Source organism: Anarhichas minor, unplaced genomic scaffold (genome assembly GCF_050575085.1).
Source record: "Anarhichas minor isolate MPS153535 unplaced genomic scaffold, ASM5057508v1 ptg000051l, whole genome shotgun sequence".
Lineage (NCBI taxonomy): Eukaryota > Metazoa > Chordata > Actinopteri > Perciformes > Anarhichadidae > Anarhichas > Anarhichas minor.
In genome coordinates this window covers 4333509-4354901 of record NW_027466497.1, presented here as the reverse complement: position 1 = coordinate 4354901, position 21393 = coordinate 4333509, and the positions used below count along the sequence as shown (strand labels likewise).

The 21393-nt window shown below is 44.6% G+C and overlaps 2 protein-coding genes across 3 annotated transcripts in view; one reads left to right on the top strand and one right to left on the bottom strand.

Moving 5' to 3' along the window:
- nhsl3 (NHS like 3) overlaps window positions 1-15367 on the top strand; it is a 34026-nt gene extending 18659 nt beyond the window's left edge. Inside the window, exons 2-11 of the mRNA XM_076075247.1 lie at window positions 8269-8427; window positions 8620-8663; window positions 8753-8891; window positions 9490-9597; window positions 9686-9846; window positions 9931-10128; window positions 10249-11014; window positions 11117-12600; window positions 12682-13717; window positions 14160-15367. Coding sequence (XP_075931362.1) covers window positions 8269-8427; window positions 8620-8663; window positions 8753-8891; window positions 9490-9597; window positions 9686-9846; window positions 9931-10128; window positions 10249-11014; window positions 11117-12600; window positions 12682-13717; window positions 14160-14200 — 4136 coding nt within the window. The 3' untranslated portion in view covers window positions 14201-15367. The remainder of the gene's footprint in view (window positions 1-8268; window positions 8428-8619; window positions 8664-8752; window positions 8892-9489; window positions 9598-9685; window positions 9847-9930; window positions 10129-10248; window positions 11015-11116; window positions 12601-12681; window positions 13718-14159) is intronic.
- A 103-nt stretch (window positions 15368-15470) lies between these two features.
- yars1 (tyrosyl-tRNA synthetase 1) lies at window positions 15471-20605 on the bottom strand. 2 transcript variants are annotated; one of them, XM_076075248.1, is made up of 14 exons: window positions 20515-20605; window positions 20032-20101; window positions 19790-19936; window positions 19513-19688; window positions 19154-19283; window positions 18813-18893; window positions 18414-18506; window positions 18187-18322; window positions 18016-18101; window positions 17448-17583; window positions 17247-17350; window positions 16937-17130; window positions 16700-16841; window positions 15471-16222 (listed from the first exon to the last, which is right to left on the bottom strand). In XM_076075248.1, exons 2-14 carry the CDS (start codon window positions 20086-20088, stop codon window positions 16112-16114), a joined length of 1593 nt encoding a protein of 530 aa, XP_075931363.1. In that variant the 5' UTR covers window positions 20089-20101; window positions 20515-20605; the 3' UTR covers window positions 15471-16111. The 2 variants fall into 2 exon arrangements, with proteins under 2 accessions (XP_075931363.1, XP_075931364.1); XM_076075249.1 differs by having other exon boundaries at window positions 20032-20098; window positions 20515-20603.
- Between the last annotated feature and the right edge of the window lie 788 nt (window positions 20606-21393).

Below are 21393 nucleotides of genomic sequence, written 5' to 3'. Positions count from 1 at the left end.
CACCAATTGGCAACAAATAGCTTTATTATCTTGTGTTAAGACTGTGGACGAATGAAGGGAACAGTGGATCAACTGTGTCTCCGCTGTGAGGCGTCCGTATCTGTATCGGTGTTTGCAGAGCTCTCAGTTTGGCTCGAAAAAAAAGCTTTTAAGTTGGAACGACAGGAAGCAAAAAACAGCTCCATGAGGGAAAATACCCACAATCCCCTTATCAGGTAGAGAGAGAAAGAACATGTGGGAGAGCAAGAGAGGGATAATTACCACACAAAAAAAGAGTTGCTATTTTTAAGCAGTTAGTGCTCCAGCATCTTAGTTTAGCTCCGTTTCTTTGTGTTTCCTGAAGTGGAATCAGTCACCTCAGCTCAGGTGTGCAACCTGCTTCAGGTCAGGATTAAGAAATAGAGAGTTGATCTGTGCTGAAGAAACGAGACATCAGGGTTAGGTTATTAGGTTTTCTCTCTCCCCCCCCCCCCCCCCCCCCCCCCCTTTGCCCTCTTCGTCCTCCTTAACCATTTCTATTCAACCCACTCTTTTCCTTTCATGTTCACCTCTGTATCTCACTCCCTCTGTGACTCGCCCAGAGGAGATCAGAAATGCGTTGGTTCACGAGTCGTGACAGTTACTGTACTTTGATTTATGTCCTTCCTCTCCACTGTACCCTTGCCTCCTCCTCCTATTTCCTCAGCCTTTCCCTCCGTCTCCTTCCTCGTGTCTCTGGCAATTTGTCTCCACCTCCCCAGAGTCCCGTTGTGCAGGTTTTACAGTTTGTGTGCTTTGTTTTGCTCCCTCTACGTCTGTTAGCTCTCTTCAGATAGTTACAGTAACAAATGAGTCTAATCCCACAGTTCATATTTCATTCTGTGCAGGCCACCTGAACAGTCTGTGCCAATTATTATCTTAAGATACATGAAACATGAAATGTTCCACTAGATATGTGCATGGAGGATGGGGGTTAGCCTGCCTCTCTCTCCCTGGTTTATACTACACCGCTCATAACTCAAGTCCACCACAACAGCCATAGAATACAAATGAGGGGAGCAGCAACGAGCTGAATAATGACACCTGTGTGTGTGTGTGTGTGTGTGTGTGTGTGTGTGTGTATGCGTGTGTGTTGGAGCGAGGTTTATTGCTGGTCACATTTTAACCCTTTCTTCCTATACTCTGGCATTTTTATTACCTCTATCCAAAGCAGCCGTAGGCAACCTCAGGCCCACCGTAGCTTGACCAATGTCAGAGTAGCAGTGTGTGTGGAGGCTCATGAGAGCAGTGACAGGTGAGCTGATTGACACAGCTGGTGCTCGTTGTCTAATCCTACTCTCCCTTTAAATGCAGTAGCGTGCCGGACTTCGGATGACTCTCTCACACACACCAAACTTTATGGACCAGAAAAGCCGGGCAACCAGGAAGCGCACGCTGCAAGAGTCATATATGTTTTAAAAGTGTGTTGTCAGTTGGTAGCAGTTTGTGCTGGGAGGACTCTCGGTGGCAGCAGTCTTGCTACAGGTTGTTGGAAATGTTCTCTCATCTTTCAAGGCCATCAAATATCAACTGATCTGTGGCCAAACAATCGGAGCGAGCACCCATGACCTGATCAAAACGTGGCAATAAACTTCTGCAAAGGCAACCGAAAATATAATAAATGGGGAGACATTTACAGACAACACTTTGAACTTGGATGGATATTTGAGTCAATGTAACGCTTGAGAAAAAGAAAATTTTTTGCATGAAAGGGAATATTTCACATCATTTTGTGGGGGGAGGTTTTCTTGCACCGTCATGGTCCTGTAAATACTCAGAGCACCAAATGTGTATTCATACGTAGCTGAAAATAGTCCCCAACATTTACTCCCGTTTGAGTAATTTTGTCATGCAGCTGTTTAGGTAATTATTTTGCCTTTAAAAAAAAAAAAAAAAGAACATTGTTGTTTTTTTCTTGTCATCGGCCAGCCGCACACATTTACGCTCAGTTTTGGATTTTGTTAAAGACGTTGTGCTCAGGTTACGGGAATTTCTGCAGATAATTTTTAGTGTTTTCGTAAAATCTCCCAGAACCAAGAAGAAAGTCACAGAGGAAGAGTCCCAAGCTTCTGTCCTGAACAAACACCGTTTGTGTTCCACAGCTGTGACTTTGTGTGAAGCCATCCAGGCTCTGCAGGTGTTCCTAACACCTGCACTAAGAGCAATATCTTCATTTTTACCTGTGTTGTTGTGTCTTTAAAGCCCCCCCCCCCCGCCCATCCACTTTTTTTTCTAATGAACCCAACATGTACGCACTGAACCACATGCCCATTGACAGTGACACACAGTGGCCGTTTTTCAAGCCCAGTCAAGCATGAAGTGGAAACCCTGCTACTCTTCATGGCCCAGTGGCCTGAATGCTCACCTGATACTGATGTTGAGGTGATGACAGAAGGCAGAACAGCTCTCACTTTTTATTCTCTCTCTCTCTGAGCAGCTGATGACAGGTCGAGCTGAGGACATGAGATGAGCTAATACTCACCGCAGTATTACATTTTCCAATAAGTGTGTGTGTGTGTGTGTGTGTGTGTGTGTGTTAGCGTCAGAGCTTGGGCTTGGTCAGTCCACCGGGAGTCATATATCACATTTAGCTGCTTTTTCATCCGCCATCAGTACAAACTGGTCCTGTTTATCTACAGGAAATGTTCTCATCCAATGACCTAGTGTTTTTGCAGTCTCATACTTGCAGACCAGACAGAGTCGGAGTCGATGCAGCACCTTCTAGTGGACAGAGAAGTTACGTGTGCACTAGAAAGGACTATGTTGTCTATGTGAGCTCTGCTCAGAGAGAGCAGGTTTGTGCCTGCTCTGGTAAAAGTGATATATTTGCCTTTTATTGAATAGGTCAGGATTGCCTGGTCATTTTCTAAATGATTTAGTATGTCAAAGGATTTCATTTATAAGTATTATATCCCAGATTTCCGCCCGCTAAGAGCTGCTAACTGCAAATTAATGGATTTAAAAGGGGTGCTTTGTGTCATTGTATTCAGTTTCATCATCATTCATTCATTTAATAAGCTGGAACCAGAAAATGTTCTGCTGAATAAATGATTTAATGAATTAATCAAATCAAAATATGTACTTATCATTTTCTGATTCAGCTCAACATACACATATAGTTTAAATTCAGTCCGATTCAGGCAACACAACGTGAGATATAAATCAGAAAAAGAGAACGTGAAGTCATTACCATTATTTAAAATGTCCGTCTTCTGCCCTTTGACATTTTAACAAGCCGGTTTTGCTGTCCGCCTGAACTCTGATTGTCCTCCAACTGCGAACACGCCCAACAGTCTGGCTCAGTTGATTTATAATATTATCTTCAGTGTTTCACAGGGACAAGGTTGTTCTGAGTAGCCTTAAAAAAAGACACAGACAGTTGTATTTGATGGTTGTAGTTTTTCTACAAACACCCTCTCTGTTGTTAAATTGTTTGGAAAGTTTGGAAAATCCACATTAGCATGAAGTTAGCATTATGTTACTTTCACATTGTTATTGAGCTTCTGCGGTGGAATGGTGTGTGCGCTGAATCAAAGGCATCTGAAGCTCCTCTCTGCCCTCTTCCCCCAAGACCAGATGGTGTCTCTTTAGGCCCTCTAATGAATATTGATATGAGGGGTCTTGGTGAACAACAGGGGGGGCCAGAGATTCCAAAAATTGGCACTTGATAAAGGTCTGCATTGAGGGGACTGGGTGTGGAAGGACGAGGGTCTGTTTGGAACTTAAAGGACCACATCACTGAGAAACAAAGTGTTGTTGTTTTTTTGTCTTATGCTCCTAAGCTCCCTCATGTCCCATATTGGTAAACTGTCTTGCACAAATTAATATGGATTAGAAGCTAATGAGTATCACTAAGTCGCCAGAGTGATATCATCCGGACCACATGACAAGCTTTGGTGTAAAGTTTAAAAAAAAGGAGTGAAAAAGTCAAACGAAAGAGACATTTTTCAGCAAAAAGACTGAGATGAGAAGTGCTTATATAGAGGGGAAATAAAATGTCAGTGTGTAAGGTGAAGAGACGGACAGGTTAAGCCACTGGCAGAGTTAATCCTCTGGCATGACTCCCATGTCTAAAGCTGCTCTCCCGAAGGCCTCGGCTTATTCAAGCCCCCACTCAACCCAGAGGCTGAACCACCGCCAGCACCCCAGTCTGGGCAGTCTGACCCGGGACACCGGGGTGGAGATTTCTTCACTCTGTGCTTCCCCACCTGTTTTTCCAGGGCCAGGAGGGCCGGCGGCTGTTTAGATGAAGGTAATTGAGTTAGCACCCTCCAGCGTGTCCCTCCAGCTGGTCCGGGCCAGCTGTCGCCCCCTGCTGTGCCGCTTTATTGTGAACAAACATCCATTCAGAGGGCCAGTGGATCAATTGCTGCTGCTCCAGAGGGGAGATAACCTGTGGAACTCGGCACTGGTTGTATATTTGGCACAGAATCAGCCTTTTTAGTTGTGTTTTTTCTTTTCCACAGCCGTGTTGTATTTCATACCCTCTGCAGTTTGTCAGGAAACATCAGTAGGCGCGCACACAGCGCCGTGAGAGCAGCGATGATGTGTCAGCTATTTTTAACTCAAACTAGACCTCAGTGGCTACGAGGCAAAGGGGGCAGACAGCAAGAGAGAGAGAGAGAGAGAGAGAGAGAGAGAGAGAGAGAGAGAGAGAGAGAGAGAGAGAGAGAGAGAGAGAGAGAGAGAGAGAGAGAGAGAGAGAGAGAGAGAGAGAGAGAGAGATGTGGAGGAGGAGAGATCGGCAGAGACGGGGGCACTGGAGAAAGTGATGCAGTGAAGAAAGTGCATTGAAATAGTTGTTTAGCTTTTCACTGTGAGGACACAACCTCTACTGTCAAATGTAGAGCTCTGTGGCCCTTAGATAATGAGACAGAGTGTCAGACTTATGCACGGTGCTGAAGGCTTTCATTAGGGAAAGGACGATGACAAATAGAAATACATAACCCTGAAATATATCAGTGATTACGGTGTAGTTTTAGCTTTAATTATAGTCGTAATTTGAACTGCATCATAGTAAACACAAGGAGGAAAGCCTCCAGTGCTGCACACTTGCTATAATAACACATTATTATGACAGAAGCTGGAGAATGTCATTTCTTTCACAAAGACTGGTTCGGGACTCACCGGTGGGACGCCGGATATTTTATTAGGGTCGCTTAATAAATTTGCAGAATTTCTTCCATAGTCCTCTATCAGCAAGTGCGCCTTTCAGCCACATGAGAGAGTTTAGATGTTCGTATTGATGTAATAGTTGTTGCCTTCTTATAAAATAAATTCTTAAATAATATGGCTGGCGTACATTCTGTTTGTTTTACTGATGACAGAGGAAAGAACAGCCTGTGAACTCTGCTTAAATGCATTTATTTGGTCTCATTTATAATGTATTTATAACGTGAACACATAAAACAAAGTTGTGGTAAATGTTTACCTCTTGGAAATGACCTGTTTAAGATAATATAAGGTGATGGAAGTAAAAATGGTCAGGAACTATATTTACGCACAAATTCACTCTCGATTTATAGATGAGGCCTGCTGTGAATTGGGTCAAAAAAGTTTGGGAAACACTCGATTATTACATTTTACAGCAATTATCAAGGTAGTTTCCTATCAATATATATATTGTAATTTCCATTGTTCAAACTTTATGTAAACCCTTAACAGAGTGGTTTCCAACCTGTGGGTCAGAATCCCTCAGGGGGTCTCAAGATAAGTCTGAAAGTTGTCCCTTTTTTCTTATATAGTTTTATCTTTCCAGACTCTCTGCATTGACGATCACACGTGTCTGTCTGTATTGAGGGAAGTGGGGGTGGATGCCTCCTGAAAGCCAAACTTTGACAGCCGTTGTGCTGGTGGTGGTGGGGGGGTTCTTCATTTGACAATAGAGAGAGGGTTGCAATGGAGAGAGCCAGTGTGAGCGACAGAGCAAACGAGAGAGAGAGAGAGAGAGAGAGAGAGAGAGAGAGCAGGGGGGAAGGGAGGAGAGTATCAGACTCGGGGATAAGGCGGACAGGCTGCTCGGCTAGAAGCAGATCTTATTGTGTACTTGTCCTTCCCAAGTCACTCAGACACTCTGCAGAAGCAGGAGAGGGCTTCTCACTCTGCCCATCTATACGCTCACTCTCAAGATTTTACTCATTTTTTAATCCTCAGAGTTCAGAGCATCTGGATCCTTTTTTTGTTTTCTCACCACTGACAGAAAGAGGCCTTGTTGGACTTTGCTTTACCGCAATGTTTTGATTTCTGTATCTGCTATGGCACTCGTGTAGACATGGTGGTTTACTTGAGGAAGAGCATCCACACTTTGCTGTCGGTCTTCAAGAAGAAGGGTGAGTGCTGACTCACGTGGAGGAATTTGGCAGGATGGAGCTTTGACTTTGGGCTGCGCTAGTTTACACGACAGTAATACTCTTTAACTTTGCCTTGATTGAGGTTTCTGGGGTTCAGCGGACCTTTTTTTCCAATTCTTGATACAACCTAAAAAGTTTGTGTTGCATGGTTGAGGTTATGAGGTGGTGGTTTAGTAGCATTTTTGTTTTAGTGATGAAAGTTGCTGATTTTGCGCACTGCTCATTGTCTCTCTGTCTCACACACACATGGCACACACACTGGCATGCAATAATTAGAGTTGAAGGCAATCTGGGGGGGGGGGGGGGGGGGGGGTTCTCTCCGATGAGATAAGGGGCTTAACTGACTTTTTTTGGGCGACCGTCTAAATCGACCAAAAAGCCCTAAACCTCCCGCAGGGGTCTGGCGGAATCTCATGAAGGGCTGCTTCTCCAGTTAATCACAACTGGCAGTGAGAGCAAAACACCTTAAATGTGAGTAACAAGCACTCTGCAGCGGCCGTTTTGTGATGAACTTGGTCTCCGTTTCTTGGATTGCATCAGAAGGTCCACAATGACCTGAGATTTCCCACAGACACACACAGGGGAGGGCATTGTGTCTGGGCTGCCTCGCCTGTGTGAATGCCCGAGGACAGGGGTACACACAAACATGTACAGTATGTACATCCACACCCGCGCAGTGTTACCTTACCGGGTGAGACTGAGAGCCACAGTGTTGAGAGTGACAAAGGAGCGAAAGCAGACACCTCGGGTTGACCTTTGATTAGCTAACAACAGACAATATACAATTTATATAACTCACACAGCCCGCACAGCTTAAAACAAACAAACACGCATACAAAAAATACGAATAATAACAAACAAATTCCATAATTTTTTTAGACCCTTCTTTAATTTAACCTCATTTAGCTTCCCCTGCCTACTTGAAGTGATGTCCTCTAGAATGAAATAGCCCCTCACAGGCAAACCACAAACCACAAAAGTCCAACTGTCTTTGGCGGTCACATCAAAGATGAATTTGTTAGCCAATAGTGCAACAACATTTAAGACCAGAGGGCTTCCATCTCTGTTTGCGTGCACACACTCCAGGCAATCTCCGTCTCTTGAACACTGAAGTTTAGTATAACTGAACTTCAGATGGCCGGGTCTTTGCTCCCATTGGTCCTGCTAACTTTGGCTGTATTGACTGCTGTCCAACTACATCTTTATTTTTATTTTCAAATCTTAATTTCCTTTGACATTGAGTAAAGCCCACCTGAGGGGGTCCGGTGGCATCTTTACAATGCGGACAATCCAGATAATCTAATCCTCCATTGGCTAGAAGAGAGATACTGCAGGAGATTAGCCAGGTTACTGCTGAGAGCCTGGTCAAGCTGGGACGTCTGCCCACCAAACTGCTCGGCTGAGGAGATTTGAAGAGTGCGATGCGTCGAAGGTGCACAGATAAATGCACGCTCGCGACAGGTGGAGGTGCAGAGGATTCACCGTAAAGCTGATAAATGTCTTGGCAAATGGACACCTGCTGAGTGTGCGTGTATGCGTGTTGTTTGTCTCTTAAGAGGACGAGGAAGTGCCGCTGGAAAGACGGTTTAAAAGGCTTGTAGAAAGAGCGGGTGTGCTTCAGAGTAGAGTGTCGTTTTTGGTTCAAAGAGCAAATAAATTAAGCAAAATGACAGATACAGAATAATTAGAAAGAAGTGTAATAAAGCTGCTGTTGAATGACAGCAGCAGCAATGACAATAACACTGAATTCAGTGTTAGCCTGGAACCAATTCCAGCCTCTTGCCAGTGAAATCACTATAATTTAAATCGAAGCGCAAATTGTTGATTATCCTAAGAGCCAATTACGTTTGTCTTCTTCTCCGTTTAACCCAAACTCTTTCTTTCTCCACCATCCCAACAGCTGGCCCGAAAGGGAATGAAGACCAGAAGAGGTTGACCGTCCACTACAGGACCTCCCAGCACTACCAGGAGAATGTTTTCATTGAGGGCAGCAGGCCGCAGTACCTAGAGGACCTGCACACTGAGGCCCAAGAAGGGCTCAAGATACTACAGCAGGAAGGTCAGACGCAGCGCAATGAACATGAAAACATATAAGTTCATACTTACTGGCATTTATATGTGTTTTATACTAATGTACAATAAATAAAAACTCATCTAAATAAAGTTTACCCGCAATGATTGCATAGACTAAGGTTAGAGTTTGAGCGTATTCAGATTCTGTGTCTCATCCTCGTCTATTTTGTTCACACAGAACACACGAACGGAGTGAATTTACCTGACGATGAGAGCGTTGCTGTAAGTGCCCCAAAAGCTCTGTGTGTCATTCATGTCCTACACTAAAAATGCCACCAAACTAAAAAATACTGTGTGTGTGTCCGCTGCAGTCTACAGACACTCTGCGACTGGAGCAGGATGTCAGCTCCAAAGACGGAGGTGGCTCTCCGGTGTCCAGATCCACCGCCGGGGGTTCTGATACCACAGTGACCTCTGCTGTGTCGACCAGACCTGTGCTCACCCGGCAAGGTAAACCATAGCTGTGTGTTTAGGGAGAGACTGTGAAAGGAAGCATCCACGTCTTGTTTATCTCAGTAAAACAAGAGCTAAACACAGTGTGTGTGCGGTAAGCAGTCTGCGCTTTGTTCCTGGGTTTGCTGCTTTATGGCAAATCATGAGCGTGTACTTATTTAGCATGCACGTCTCATTCTCAGCTGCTTGGTGCCTCTGCAGTTGATGGTGTGAAATCAAAGGAAAAGCAACACACGGGCACACAACTGAGGCTTATTTTCAGTTTCTCAAAAGTTCTAAGCGAAGTTCACAGCACTCGGGCTGCCTTTGCATATCATAGCTGGAAGGCAGAGTATGTCATTCTGTGTGTGTGTCTATGTGTGTGTGTGCGTGCGTAGAAAGTGTGATTGGTATTCTGGTCCATACATCAAACATCCTTTCTAAAATCCTCTGGAGAAGCCATTTCCCCAATATACTATGTTATATTATACTACTGAGTTTCAATGCTTTATCGTGCATTATTTCACCAATTTCTTCTCCTGTGGCAAATACAGCTTTTTCATTGAAAAAATAACCTTCCTCATTCAGTCAACAGTGATTTTTCTCTGTTGCTCAGGTTCAACATTCAAGCCTCTGAATCCAGTTAAAAGACTAGATAAGAGCAGGAAGAGGAGCCGGAGGACCACCATCATGGGTATTCCCAACCAGGTCCAGAAGGAACTTGGTATGTCCACACCAGCATACTAAACCAGAAGTCATAATGTTTCCTTGGTAGTAAACTTGTTACTGACAGTGATCTGACCTCTTCGCAGCATTGCACAGAAGCCCAACCTTCCAGCAGCTTGTTTCTACCCCTAAAAACGACGGAAAGCTCAGTAGCAGCCAATCGGGTGTAGTTATCATTCCAACAGTTGATGGAGGGACTCCAGTAGCGAATAAGGAGGGAGCGAGGGTGCACCTTTCAGAGCTGGAGGTAAAGGGTTCTTCACAATAGTTATATAACATACATTACAGGTTTTTATCACTTAATAATGGTCTTCTCTCCAATCCTAAACAGGCATCCAGAGAGGAACAGCTGATGAGGCAGCACCTCCAGGAAATGTACCAAGACGAGCAGCCCTTCAACCACCAGGGCTTTGGCTCCTACCACTGCCCCACCTCAGCCATGAGACCCAAGTCCCTTGCAGTACCTGGCATGACCACCTCCTCCTCCTTATGTCCTTCAGCGATGTATAGATTCCTCCAGGAACCCCAGGTAAGAATTAAATCAGTTTGGATATGGCTTTAAGATTCAATCTTCTGTATTTTACCAGATTCTTTGTTGACCATTTGTGAAATTTAGCTGTGAAATTCACATTTCTCTGTTTGGTTCTAGGGTCCCGTGATGTCCATGTCTCCTCAGGCCACCTACATGTCTACAATCATCCCTAATGCGGTCTTGCCAGCCTCGATTGAAGTCATCGAGATCGACCGCAGCAGCAGCCGGACACGTGGCAGCAGTGTGAACCAAGGCGGTAATGTCCGCACTGTGAGCAGAAGCAGCCTTGCATCTGGGGACTTATCAGTCAGTCCTTTGTTGTCCAGAAGATCAGACAGTGATGGCTCCCAAACTGACAATTCCCACGACGACTCCACACTGATGCCCTCATCGGCTTTGGGGTCGAACTGGAGCGAGTCACAGTCTTCAAAGACCATTATGTCAAACTACTCCTCAGTATCCTCCAAGGGTAGCACGAGAAGCGGTAACTCACGGAGAGTGAGTCTGAATGGGCGGGAAAGCCAGACAGAGAAGTCTAGCAGGGACCAAGATCTCGTCAGTCTCCATAGCTCAGTTAGCATGATTAGCAGCTTCAGCACTAAAAGGGAAAATGTTGTAACAGATCAAGGATCTAAGTCTGTTTCAGGATCAATGGCTGCTGGGGACGATGAAAAGACCAAACAGAATTTCTCTCGTCTGTCGGTTATGAAGACCAAGCAACCCCCGGCCCCTCCACGGAGAACAAACTCTCTGCATAGTAATAAGATCAGGAGCAACCCCAAGGTTCTGGTGGATCTCAATGACTCTGTGTCTGGAGATGGGGCAAATGCCACAGAAAGTATTGTAGCAAAGGATGAGATGAAATCAGTTATTGCAGACACCAGTAAGATCTCAACCCTTGTGTCAAACTCCACTGGGTCCAGCTGTCTAGATGTTTCCTCCAGTCCCTTGAGCACCACACAAGCCTCTTTCACTGAGGCAGGAGTAGCAACAAAGCCTCAGCCAGAATCCAGTAGCTCCTCCCCACAGAAACCTTCCTCGGAAGAGGGGAAATTTGAACGGACCATGTCCCCTTCCAGTGGCTACTCGAGTCAGAGTGGCACTCCGACACTCTCCCCAAAAGGGATCTCCCCAACCTCCCCCGACAAACAGAAGAAGAAACCTGTCAAACCAGAGAGATCAGTGTCTCGGGGCTCATCCTCAGCAGCTTCTCCCTCCTCCTCGCTTACCTCTCTGTCGTCTGGTACGTCTGAGCCTGTCCATCCAGATGTTTCCACATGTAGCCCCAGTCTGCCCCCACAGGGATCTCCACCCACTGTTGCTGCAAAAGACTTCACTCCAGATAACGATTCTTCGACTTTGGGAGTTGAAATCGGAGAGCTGTTGAACATCCCACCACCTCCCAAAGTCAAAGCGCCATGTCCTCCTCCACCGGAGACATGGATTCACAACAGATGCACCTTTCAGCTCCTGTGTGGGCCTTGCCCTAATGTAAGCAAAGTAACCCAGCCACCAGCACAGACACAAGACAGCACAGTTAAACAGACGGGTACCCAGACCGAAGCCATCATGGAGATGCACGTTTTAGAGGAAAAACAATCAAGTGTAGACAAATCTGTCTTAGAATTGTCAGAGAGCAAAGCAAACCCTGAGACTTTGATAGAAACAGGTCCTGAAGGAGTTCACAATGAGATGAAGAATAAGGAAAGTCTGAGTACCGAAGAAGAAAGGATGGAAGCAAGTATAGACGTTCAGAAACAAGAGCAGAGTAGTAGCCCTGCAGTGAAGGACCCTAAGAGTCCAAAGAAAGATCCTCCTCCTGTCATGAAGAAACCCATGACCGTACTGAACAGAGAGGTGTCAACAGAACACTCACTGGACAGACAGCAAAAGAAAATGAGTAGCAGTGCTCCGACAGATGTTTGTTTACATGTTGAGGACCACACAACCTCCCCACAGCATGGGGTCACAATTTTAGTTGATAAGAGTGATGATGTGATGGACAGAAGTGAGGTCACAACCATGCAGGTGCTTTCTGTAGAGGTCCCCAAAATGAGCAAGGCTTCACCACCACCTACCCCTCCCCCAGCATACCACCCTACACCTCCACCGTCAAGAAGGACACCTCCTTCGTCAGTGTCCACGCCACCAGATGAATTGCAGAGGGTACAGGAGGAGATCCCTGCTGTCGAGTCTTGCTGGCCACCTCCTCCGCCTCCTATGGAAGGGGACTCAGTCTTTGACGGAGGAGATGAGGTGGACTTTCCTCCACCTCCTCCACCCTTACTGACAGACAGTGTGCCAAATGTCATGGGCAGTTGCATCACAGAGCTGGATGTCTCAAAAAGACCCACAGAGGAAGTGGGAGAGTCAACTGAGGATTCGACTGAAGCTGGGACATCTGTACTTGGACAAATTCCAGATTTGTCCCCTGCTGTTCCTCAAACAGTAACTGACACCAAACCAGAGGTTGTTGTGCAAGTTTCAAAAGCCAACACAGCTGGGGAGATTTTGTGCAGACCCGTTACAAACTTTGTATCTGTTTCAGAGAATGTCCCATCTCCCCCAGTGGTGGCACCCCCTTTTCCACCCATTACAAGAGTAGAGAACCCAGTATTAGTCCCTGTTTTAGTTCCTCCCTGCAGTTCCCTGAAGCGCGTCGCTCTGTCCGAGCCTCCCGTCAGTGCCCAACCTCAAATTGCTGTCCCAGTAGCACCAACTTTACCAGCAGAGAACTTCACCCACGGGATAAATTTCAGACGGCAGCCTAGTGTACCAAACCGAGACGCCAGGAGCAAGGAGCTGCTTTCCCGCCACAAGAGTGCACCCATTCCTAAAGAGGATGCTAACATACCTCTAGTCACCCCCTCCCTGCTTCAGATGGTTCGCCTCAGATCAGTCAACATGACTGAAGATCAGGTGAAGGCTCCATCGGAGGACAAGTCAACAAACCAGGTAGATTCAGTTCAGGAGAATTGCTCAGTCTTAATCCCAGGATCTCAAAATGTTCCACAGAAGCCCATCCGCAAGTCTCTGTCACTAAAATCTCCCCCTCAGGCAGTAAAGACATCCTCTGTGGTGCTACACACCCCTTCCATGCGCCTACAGGAAGCCATACGTATGAAAACTGCAGCCATGTCTTCTAGAGATGGTCTTCCATCCCGACTGGGTGTGAGATCCTCCACTTACAGCTCTGTCAGTGAACATGGGGCTCTGTCCCTGAAATCCCCTGAGGTATGTGACATGCACAAGTCCCCAGCCTCTACCGCCAGCTTTATCTTCTCTAGGAGCACAAAAAAGGTCGTTTTCGAGACCGCCGCCGCCTCCTCCCCTGAAGCTCAGGCAAGTCTGAAGCAAAGCTTGGCGGCAGAGCTCCTGCAGGTGTCTGACCAATCAAATAGCACCTCTTTCTCCAATGGTGGTGTGAAGTTGGACAAAGTTCCTCCACCAGTGGCAAAGAAACCAGCCAACAGTCCGTCACAGAATCTTCCTGCTTGTTCATCAAAGATGGACTTCAGCGTCGAAGGAAACGGAGCGATAGGAGGAGTGCAACACACCGGTGGAATAACACTTCCTGAGACGACGAGTAAGAGCAGCCTCATTATTTCTAACCATGGTTTTCTGTAATCTGCGAAAGTCACGAAAGACTGCCTTCTGCTGAGTATGTAGTCATTGAGGCTGATTCGGTGCTAGCATGAATCAATAGCTACTCTCTCTCTCATTACCATGATCTTGAATAGCTAAGCAGTTTCACATAGTGTTAAACAGCATATTTTCTCTCCATACAAACAAGAGAAAACTGCACACAAGAAGCCACCTTCCACACAAAAACACAATGCTGCTAGCTTGCCTTCAGCTCTCTGCAGTCAAATGTGCAAGCGTGCGCTTCAATCAGCCATAACCCTGAAGCTCGTGATCATGTCTCAGTGACTGAATTAGATTAGGGCCGAATACTCATCAAGTGTGTTCCTGTAACTGTATTATGTCGATGCCATCATGTCTAACCTCCTCTTGTCTTCCCCCTTCAGCTACGAGAGTGACGGCGGACACAATTGAAACACTGTTTTGAAAGAGCGTCGGACCATCCAGAGGATCAAGCAGAGACTACAAGTAAAAGGACAACTCTCAGCAAGGACTGACATTACTGAGAGACGTTTAACTCAACTATCAAGAGTGTTGTGTGTGTTAAGTCTTCTCCAAAAGCCTTAGCCTGTAATGGCCTTCCTACATATTTATGCAAAAAAGAAAAAGTGTCGCTCCCAATTTCTTATGATAGCTTTATTCTGGAGTATTTTTCTAAGGTATAGTTTATCTCTCATTAAGGCCCCTCAGGATGAAATGGTGTACATTGGCTGAACTGTAAATATTTGGCTTCATAGATCGCCTCCCGGAGGCCGAAATAGGTAGTGGTCACTGCAGCTCAGAGGAAAGGATTTGTCTTGATAAAGCATTTCTGTACAGAGCTCTACTGTCTGTTAAGTCTGTTTTTTCCCCTTTTGTAATATAATACACAATTAAGAAGTTGTCAGAAAAATGGCATCCGCTACATGACAACATTTTAACGCCTTCTTGGCTTAAAGATCGAAGTAAAAACACAAAGCTACACTCAAGTTTCAGTCCTGCTTTTCACTGTGTGGATAGATATATCTGGAGTAGTATGTGAGTAAAAGGGATGCTGCACACTCACAAGAATGAGAGGAGGATAAACCATTAAGACCTAACGCAGAAAAGCATCCGATTGCAGCGACTGCTAAATGCTTTTACACAATCTGCACAATCCCTTCCTGGGTCTAGTGACTGAGAAATCTTTTAGCACAACAGCAACACAAGCATCCTATTTATTTATGTGTGGTTGTTTCCACTCGTAGCACTGTCAGTCACCTTTTCCTACCAAATATGAAATATTTAAGAATCTATTTCATCTGACAAACCACTCTTATAGGGCAATGGATGCGATTGGCCTTGGATGATTGATACACTGGAGTAGACTTAATTATGAGGTCAGCGTTTTTTTATTAAATGTTCCACGTCTAAAACTTTTAAGCCCAAACCTTTTCGGTGGCAAATCCAGCTCATCGCTCTTTGCACAAAATGCTTTCCCCCAGCAAAATCATTGGTGAGTGAATTATACCGACTCTTCGTAACGGGTCAAAAAAATGTACGTCTGTCTCGATGATTATAAAGAATTATGTACAGTTATTACTTCTATAAATAAAAAATCTAAGTGTATTAAAAATGTGTTTCCTGCTTTGTTTCTTGAACGATGTGATGCAGACACACTTCAACATAAGAGCGTCTCTCATCCGACACAAACCCATTCAATCTCTGCACACCACCGATTTCAGCCAGCGTTTATTTCATAATAGAGCTGATGCACCATTTGATTATATGACAGTCAATGTCCAGATATTGATTTCTGTACACTTCCCCCAACGCAACCATCCTATGTCTTATAGTATATTGATTTTCTAAATATACATCTGATGTCTGAAGCCCTTAGAACATTTTATATTCATCAGGTTTTTGTGGATTGGCCAAAGATCTGATGTTTACAACGAAGGCAATTCCAACCCAGAAAAGTACTTTAAGTCCCTTTTTAAACACCTGAGATTCCTTATCAGTACCAGCATTTGATTAAGTAACCCCAACCCTTCATTATCATGTGTAACAGAATGTCTCATCAGCAGGAACTCTGGAATTTGTATATTTAAGTGTGTGGACAACATACAAAACCAGGTAAAAAAAGAAACCGTAATGGATCATAGCGTTGTACACTTTCAGGAATTAAATGTTCTAATATAGTCAAAGCAAGGTAACAGAATTTGTCACATCCTGTCCGAAGCATCAGAGACTTTTGCCGTCGATGTCCCACAATCCTCCAGGAGAGACCTCCAGCTGAAGTGTGACTGTTAAGCTGATAAAAGTATTGTAGTTGCGATGTGGCCGGCGGGAGCAGCTTGAGTGGTGAAATGTTCTGCGTCTAGCTGATGTTGCCTCCTTTGAGTGTCTTACATGTGATCTGTCCGAGTTGAGTCATCAGCTGCTTGTCTTTCCACTGAGCCACACACGCGTCTGATATCTTCAGGTCGGCCTGAGGAGACAGAAACAATAACACAATTATTATTATATACAGTCAATCCTCTACAGATGACACACTTTATTCTAATGTGCCATTATGGAAATATAATATTGGTCCACCTTTAAAAGAAATTGGATTTTGAAGAAGAAACAAAAGGTTCAGACTCATTTTCCAGGAGATTTTCACTGATCATCTCGCTGCTGTGACACAAACTAATATGTTCCACTCTTTGGAAGTCTGATTTAAAAGATGTGCTCTGGCTCCAACTTCTCTAAGAAATCATAACTTACTTGCTTGAAAATTACAAATAGATCATAGAATAATTTAATAATAAACCACCACAGTTAGCAGTTACAGGATAATGTAACGTTCCCATGTGTTTATCGTGACTGGAAAATTGGTCAACTGTTTCCCAGGATGCATCTGAACCCTGAATAATACCGGAATCTCTCTGAATAGAGTGACAGTACAATCTTGACCGAAACATACCTGTACTTTCTCCCACACCTTCTTCTTTGGGTTGAGTCTGTCGTCTGGTTTGGCCGTCTCGTAACCCTCGACAAACACCCGTTCTCCTGGCAACGACCCCTCTGGGGGGTCCAGAGGCTCCACCCTCCTGGGCTCCCCTTCACTGGAAACCAAACAATCAGAGGGGAAGAATTATAAACAACATAAAAAACAATGAAGCCGAGCGTGTGTTTGTGTAACAACAGAAACAACACTCACACAGAGGCACACAGCAGCATGGCTTGAGACTCGATCCCTCGCATCTTCTGGGGTTTCAGGTTGCACAACACCAGCACCAATCGGTCCTGCAGGTCCTCCTGGGAAACATAAGCCACCAGACCGCTGACCACCGTTCTCGGCTCCGGCTCTCCCACGTCAATCTTCTCCAGGTACAGCGAGTCAGCGTCTGGATGCTGCATGTGTGGAAAACAAAGGAACCCGTGTGACCACAGAGAAAGAGGGCTGTAAGATGGATCCTCTCCACAAACGCCGTATTGATCAGTTGATCGGCCGTCCAGTGACGTCCTACCTTCTCCACACTGATGATCTTGCCCACCCTGATGTCCACTCTGGAGGGGGCCAGCTCCTCATCCTCTCCTCCTCCTGCTGCCTTGGCACCCTTTCCTGCTCCTTCTGATCACACACACAAGTTGTTGACATCCCAATTCATGCGTTTGGATTAAAAGGATGTGAGAAGGAAAACAGAGGGGATGCTGGGTAAAATACTGACTCGTCTTTGAGGGGTCGGGGTAGGCGGTGTTGGTGAGTTTGCGGAGCTCGGGCGACTCAAACTTCTTTCTGATTGGCTCCAGCAGTTGGTTTAGTGCCACCTCCACCGAGGCCTTCAGGTCTCCCGGATGGACCGACTACCAGAGTCAGATCGCCAACAATTAGATCAGAGCAGAGAAGAATATTAGCAAAGATATACTTGAATTCTTTTATACTTCAAATAAACCAGTGTGTCTATGCTACAGGTGGGCTTATACGGAATCGGTTTCTCTCTCCTACACCCATTTGTGTTTCATTAAAGAGTAAAACTCTTTGTTTGTACTCTTTGCTTCTCACTGCTGTTGAGAGGAGCATGTTTGTGAATGATGGATGAAGGTAGTTTGCACATTCAATTAACAATAATAAATATATTTTTGTTATTTGTCCTGTTTTAACATGCATGTGATTAAGTTATTAACAGAAAAGCAACATGAAAGTACATCAGCATAAGCTGCTTATAATTATAAAAATGTATTGATAACAGTGGTCCGTGTCCTCCATCACTTGGTATCAGATAATCTACACTTTACCTCCTCAGCAAAGTCCTTCTCCACCTCTTCAAACACGCTGTAGATTTTGTCTCCACCAAACTTTGGGTCCCTTTTGATGCGGAACTCTGAAACACAATGATCCCGATTACCAACTCATTTTACCCGAGTGGAGGAAAAGTCGGGGGCAACAGACGGAGAACAGTTTCCTACCTCCGCGTAGCGGGAAGACGACGTATTTGACGAAGGAGAGGACTCCGTTGTTCTGGATGTTGCCGGGCTCACAGAAAGCCTTCTTCAGCTTCTTCTTCACGTCTCCAGCAGAGTCCAGCAGATCGATCTTTGACTCCTGAACCGGAAGAGATGATGGACCGATCACAGGCTTTAGAAGAGAGTGTTCATACAAATCTTCACCTGTATTCTTTTTAACGTTGACGTACTTCCTCTGAGGAGCTCATCTTGGCCCCCGTCAGTCCGGGCACCATCGGGTTCATCAGATGGGAGCGCTTAGCGTAGCCAAGAGAAGGCAAGTACTGGAGACAGAAGAGAGGCTTCGCTTAGAATCTACATCTTATAGAGATGTTATTCCGAAAACTGTTTCATGGGATCACTCTGCTGGTCATTTATAGCTCATCATTTCTATAAATGATCTTCATAATCTATTTATTAGCACTTGGAATAAATAAATTAGCTTTTTAAAATAAGGCCAACAACCTCACAGCTACTGCTAAACTAAACAAGTTCCACAAGAGCGGAAATTGAATGTGAAGAGGTTAGAGGTCAGTAATGTGAGAGGGTGACGGGTTGATATGATGTGCAAAGATGGAGGCAGATGGTACCTTCTCTGCCAGAGTGAAAATCTTCCTCTGGTCAACTCCTCCAAACTGGGCGTCCACCTTCAGGTACTCCTCATCCAGAGCCTGAGAGCGAAGACAAATCACATTTACCGATCCAATCGATCACAACAGCATGTAACATGTTTATGAAAAACAACACAGAGTGCACTCGTGATCACATCCGCAAGCTGATATTTGGAGTATTTATATCACAATATGTGGATATTGAGCTGTACTTCCTGTAATAACTAGTTATTTGATCACTTGGGACACAAAGAGAAGCAGAGTATTGTTATATCACTCCTTAGCAGCAGTTACTGCTGCATCTAGAACAGTGTTGTTACCTGCAGACCCGGGTAGAGCAGACCGCTCAGCATGGGATGCTCCACCTGTTTGACCACCTCAGCTCCGGCCTTCTTAGCGTCATGCTCCGTCACCATGGAGGACAGACGGTACACATCCAGAGTGTACTCTCTGACAAAACATGAACAAAAAACACACGTAAAATATGAGTTTATGGCAGCAGGTACAAAGTTTTAAAGCTAAATAACGGTGGCATATGTAGATGCAGCGCAGTGGAGCAAATGGGCAACAACCGCATGTCGTTGTGAAACCCTGTGTTGCGTAATGACAATAAATAAAACCCTCCATCCTTGAAACACATATTAAGAAAGTCTCCAGGACCGTCAGCAGCACAACTGACCTGCTGAGCTGGAAGTTAGTTCCTTTGACGAACTTGAGCTTATCCAGTGGCACACCGATGCTCTCCAGCATGGCCTTGATGACCTGTTCGTAGTACTTCACCCTGAGCTCCAGCAGCTCCCAGGGGGCCTTCATGTTGTCTAGGAAGGCATGCAAGTCTGCGAAGAGAATCGTGACCTGAGGGGAAAGAAGAAGAAAGCCACATGTGTAAGCAGAAGGAAGTGCAGATTAAATCTGAGTCTTTAACAGACAAGACGCTGGAATGAGATCTCCCCCACCTCACATCCGGCCTTGAGGAAGTCTGCTATCTTGCACATGGGGACAAAGTAAGCGACGTGGGGTTTTCCGGTGGTCGCTGTGCCCCAGTACACCTTCAGCTCCCTCTCCTGAATAACCTGCTTCAGCTTCTCCTCTCCGAGGACCTCCTGCAACACACGCATTAATAAAGAGATTAAAGACAGCAGGCTACTGGGAGGGAAGGGGGGTGTTCAGTGTATTTTTTTGTCTGTGTATGCCTCACTTGGAGGTTCCTAGTTATGAGGTGAAACTTCTCATCCGGACTCAGCTGGTCTGTCATGGTGCAGAGTCTTCTGAGGAGGAAGTTGGGAGCTTAAGCACAGTATGAATCAATGGCAGCAGCTGAGAGCATATCTGAGTTTAAACTCTGTTAAATCAGCTTCATGTTGCTTTTAGCCAAAGACAAAGAGATAACATTGTGAGAATTCATACTAGAATTTTGACATTATGTGAAAAAAGAAACTGCTGTTCCCATATGCAGAATTATCCAGAAGACCATTACTGTACATCCGGGTAAGTTAGCCACTGAGAAAGATAACGTAGACATTACATTGACTTGATCGGCTAGTTAGCAACAAAACCATGTGCAGCTAACGTTACCGAGCTTTCGGTTAAAACTACAACCGTTACGGGAACTACATTTTGTTTACATCTAAAAGCAATATCTGTTTATTATAAAGCAATACTGTACATCCTGCTGACTCACCTTAAAAACCCGGCTTCTTACAATGAGACGTGGGTGAGTACGGACCTGTCAGTGTGTTGCATCAGCGTCAGCGTCAACTCTGCTATCGACTCACAATGAACTTCAGGGGAAAGCAATCGAGAGCAGAGTTCATGATTAAGAGGCAACACTTCGTTATTGTGCAGTTAGTGTGTTGTTGTTGTTGTTGTTGTTGTTGTTATCGCCCCATTACAGGAGAGAAAAGGTGAACAATAAATAAATAAACTGTTGTTGGGCCCCTTAAGAACTCTGGGCATTGTGTATATCATATATATATATATATATATATATATAATAATTTGATATATATATTATATTACCACCATTCTGCACTAATATCTCAAATTCATTGTTATTGTTCTTTATGTTCGTATGTATACTTTTGGATATATATTTATATTGTACATAGTAGTTAAATGTTTAAATGTTTACGCTTACCTCTGCTCTACTTTGTTGTCTTTAATGTCCTTGTTTTTATTTTTTTATATGTTTCTTGTTTATTTGTATATTCTATGTATGTACGTTGAGAGCAACATGAAAACCGCAGTCAAATTCCTATGCGTTCACATACATGTATGTATATATATATATATATATATATATATATATATATATATATATATATATATATATATACATATGTGTGTGTGTGTGTGTGTGTGTGTGTATACAGTGCAACCACACAGACAATACAGTTTAAATATTCACCCAGGTACCCAAATATTAGATATTAGTAAGCCTGAGCTCAAATATGATGTATGTTAATGTTAATTTGATTAATCACAAGGCAAGAAGAGTAGGCAGTAATGTCCCACCTTAGATTATATTGCAAACGTTTTGCAGTTATTCAAAGCATGTGCA

Bases quoted from the DNA above. Each gene is read 5' to 3' on its own strand.
- yars1 (XM_076075248.1), bottom strand. From the start codon at position 20,088: ATGACAGACCAGCTGAGTCCGGATGAGAAGTTTCACCTCATAACTAGG. The intron at 18,894-19,153 runs GTAACAACACTG...CTTCGCTCTCAG, and splicing joins TGCTCTACCCGGGTCTGCAG to GCTCTGGATGAGGAGTACCT. The intron at 16,223-16,699 runs GTATGTTTCGGT...CTGTCTCCTCAG, and splicing joins AGGTGTGGGAGAAAGTACAG to GCCGACCTGAAGATATCAGA.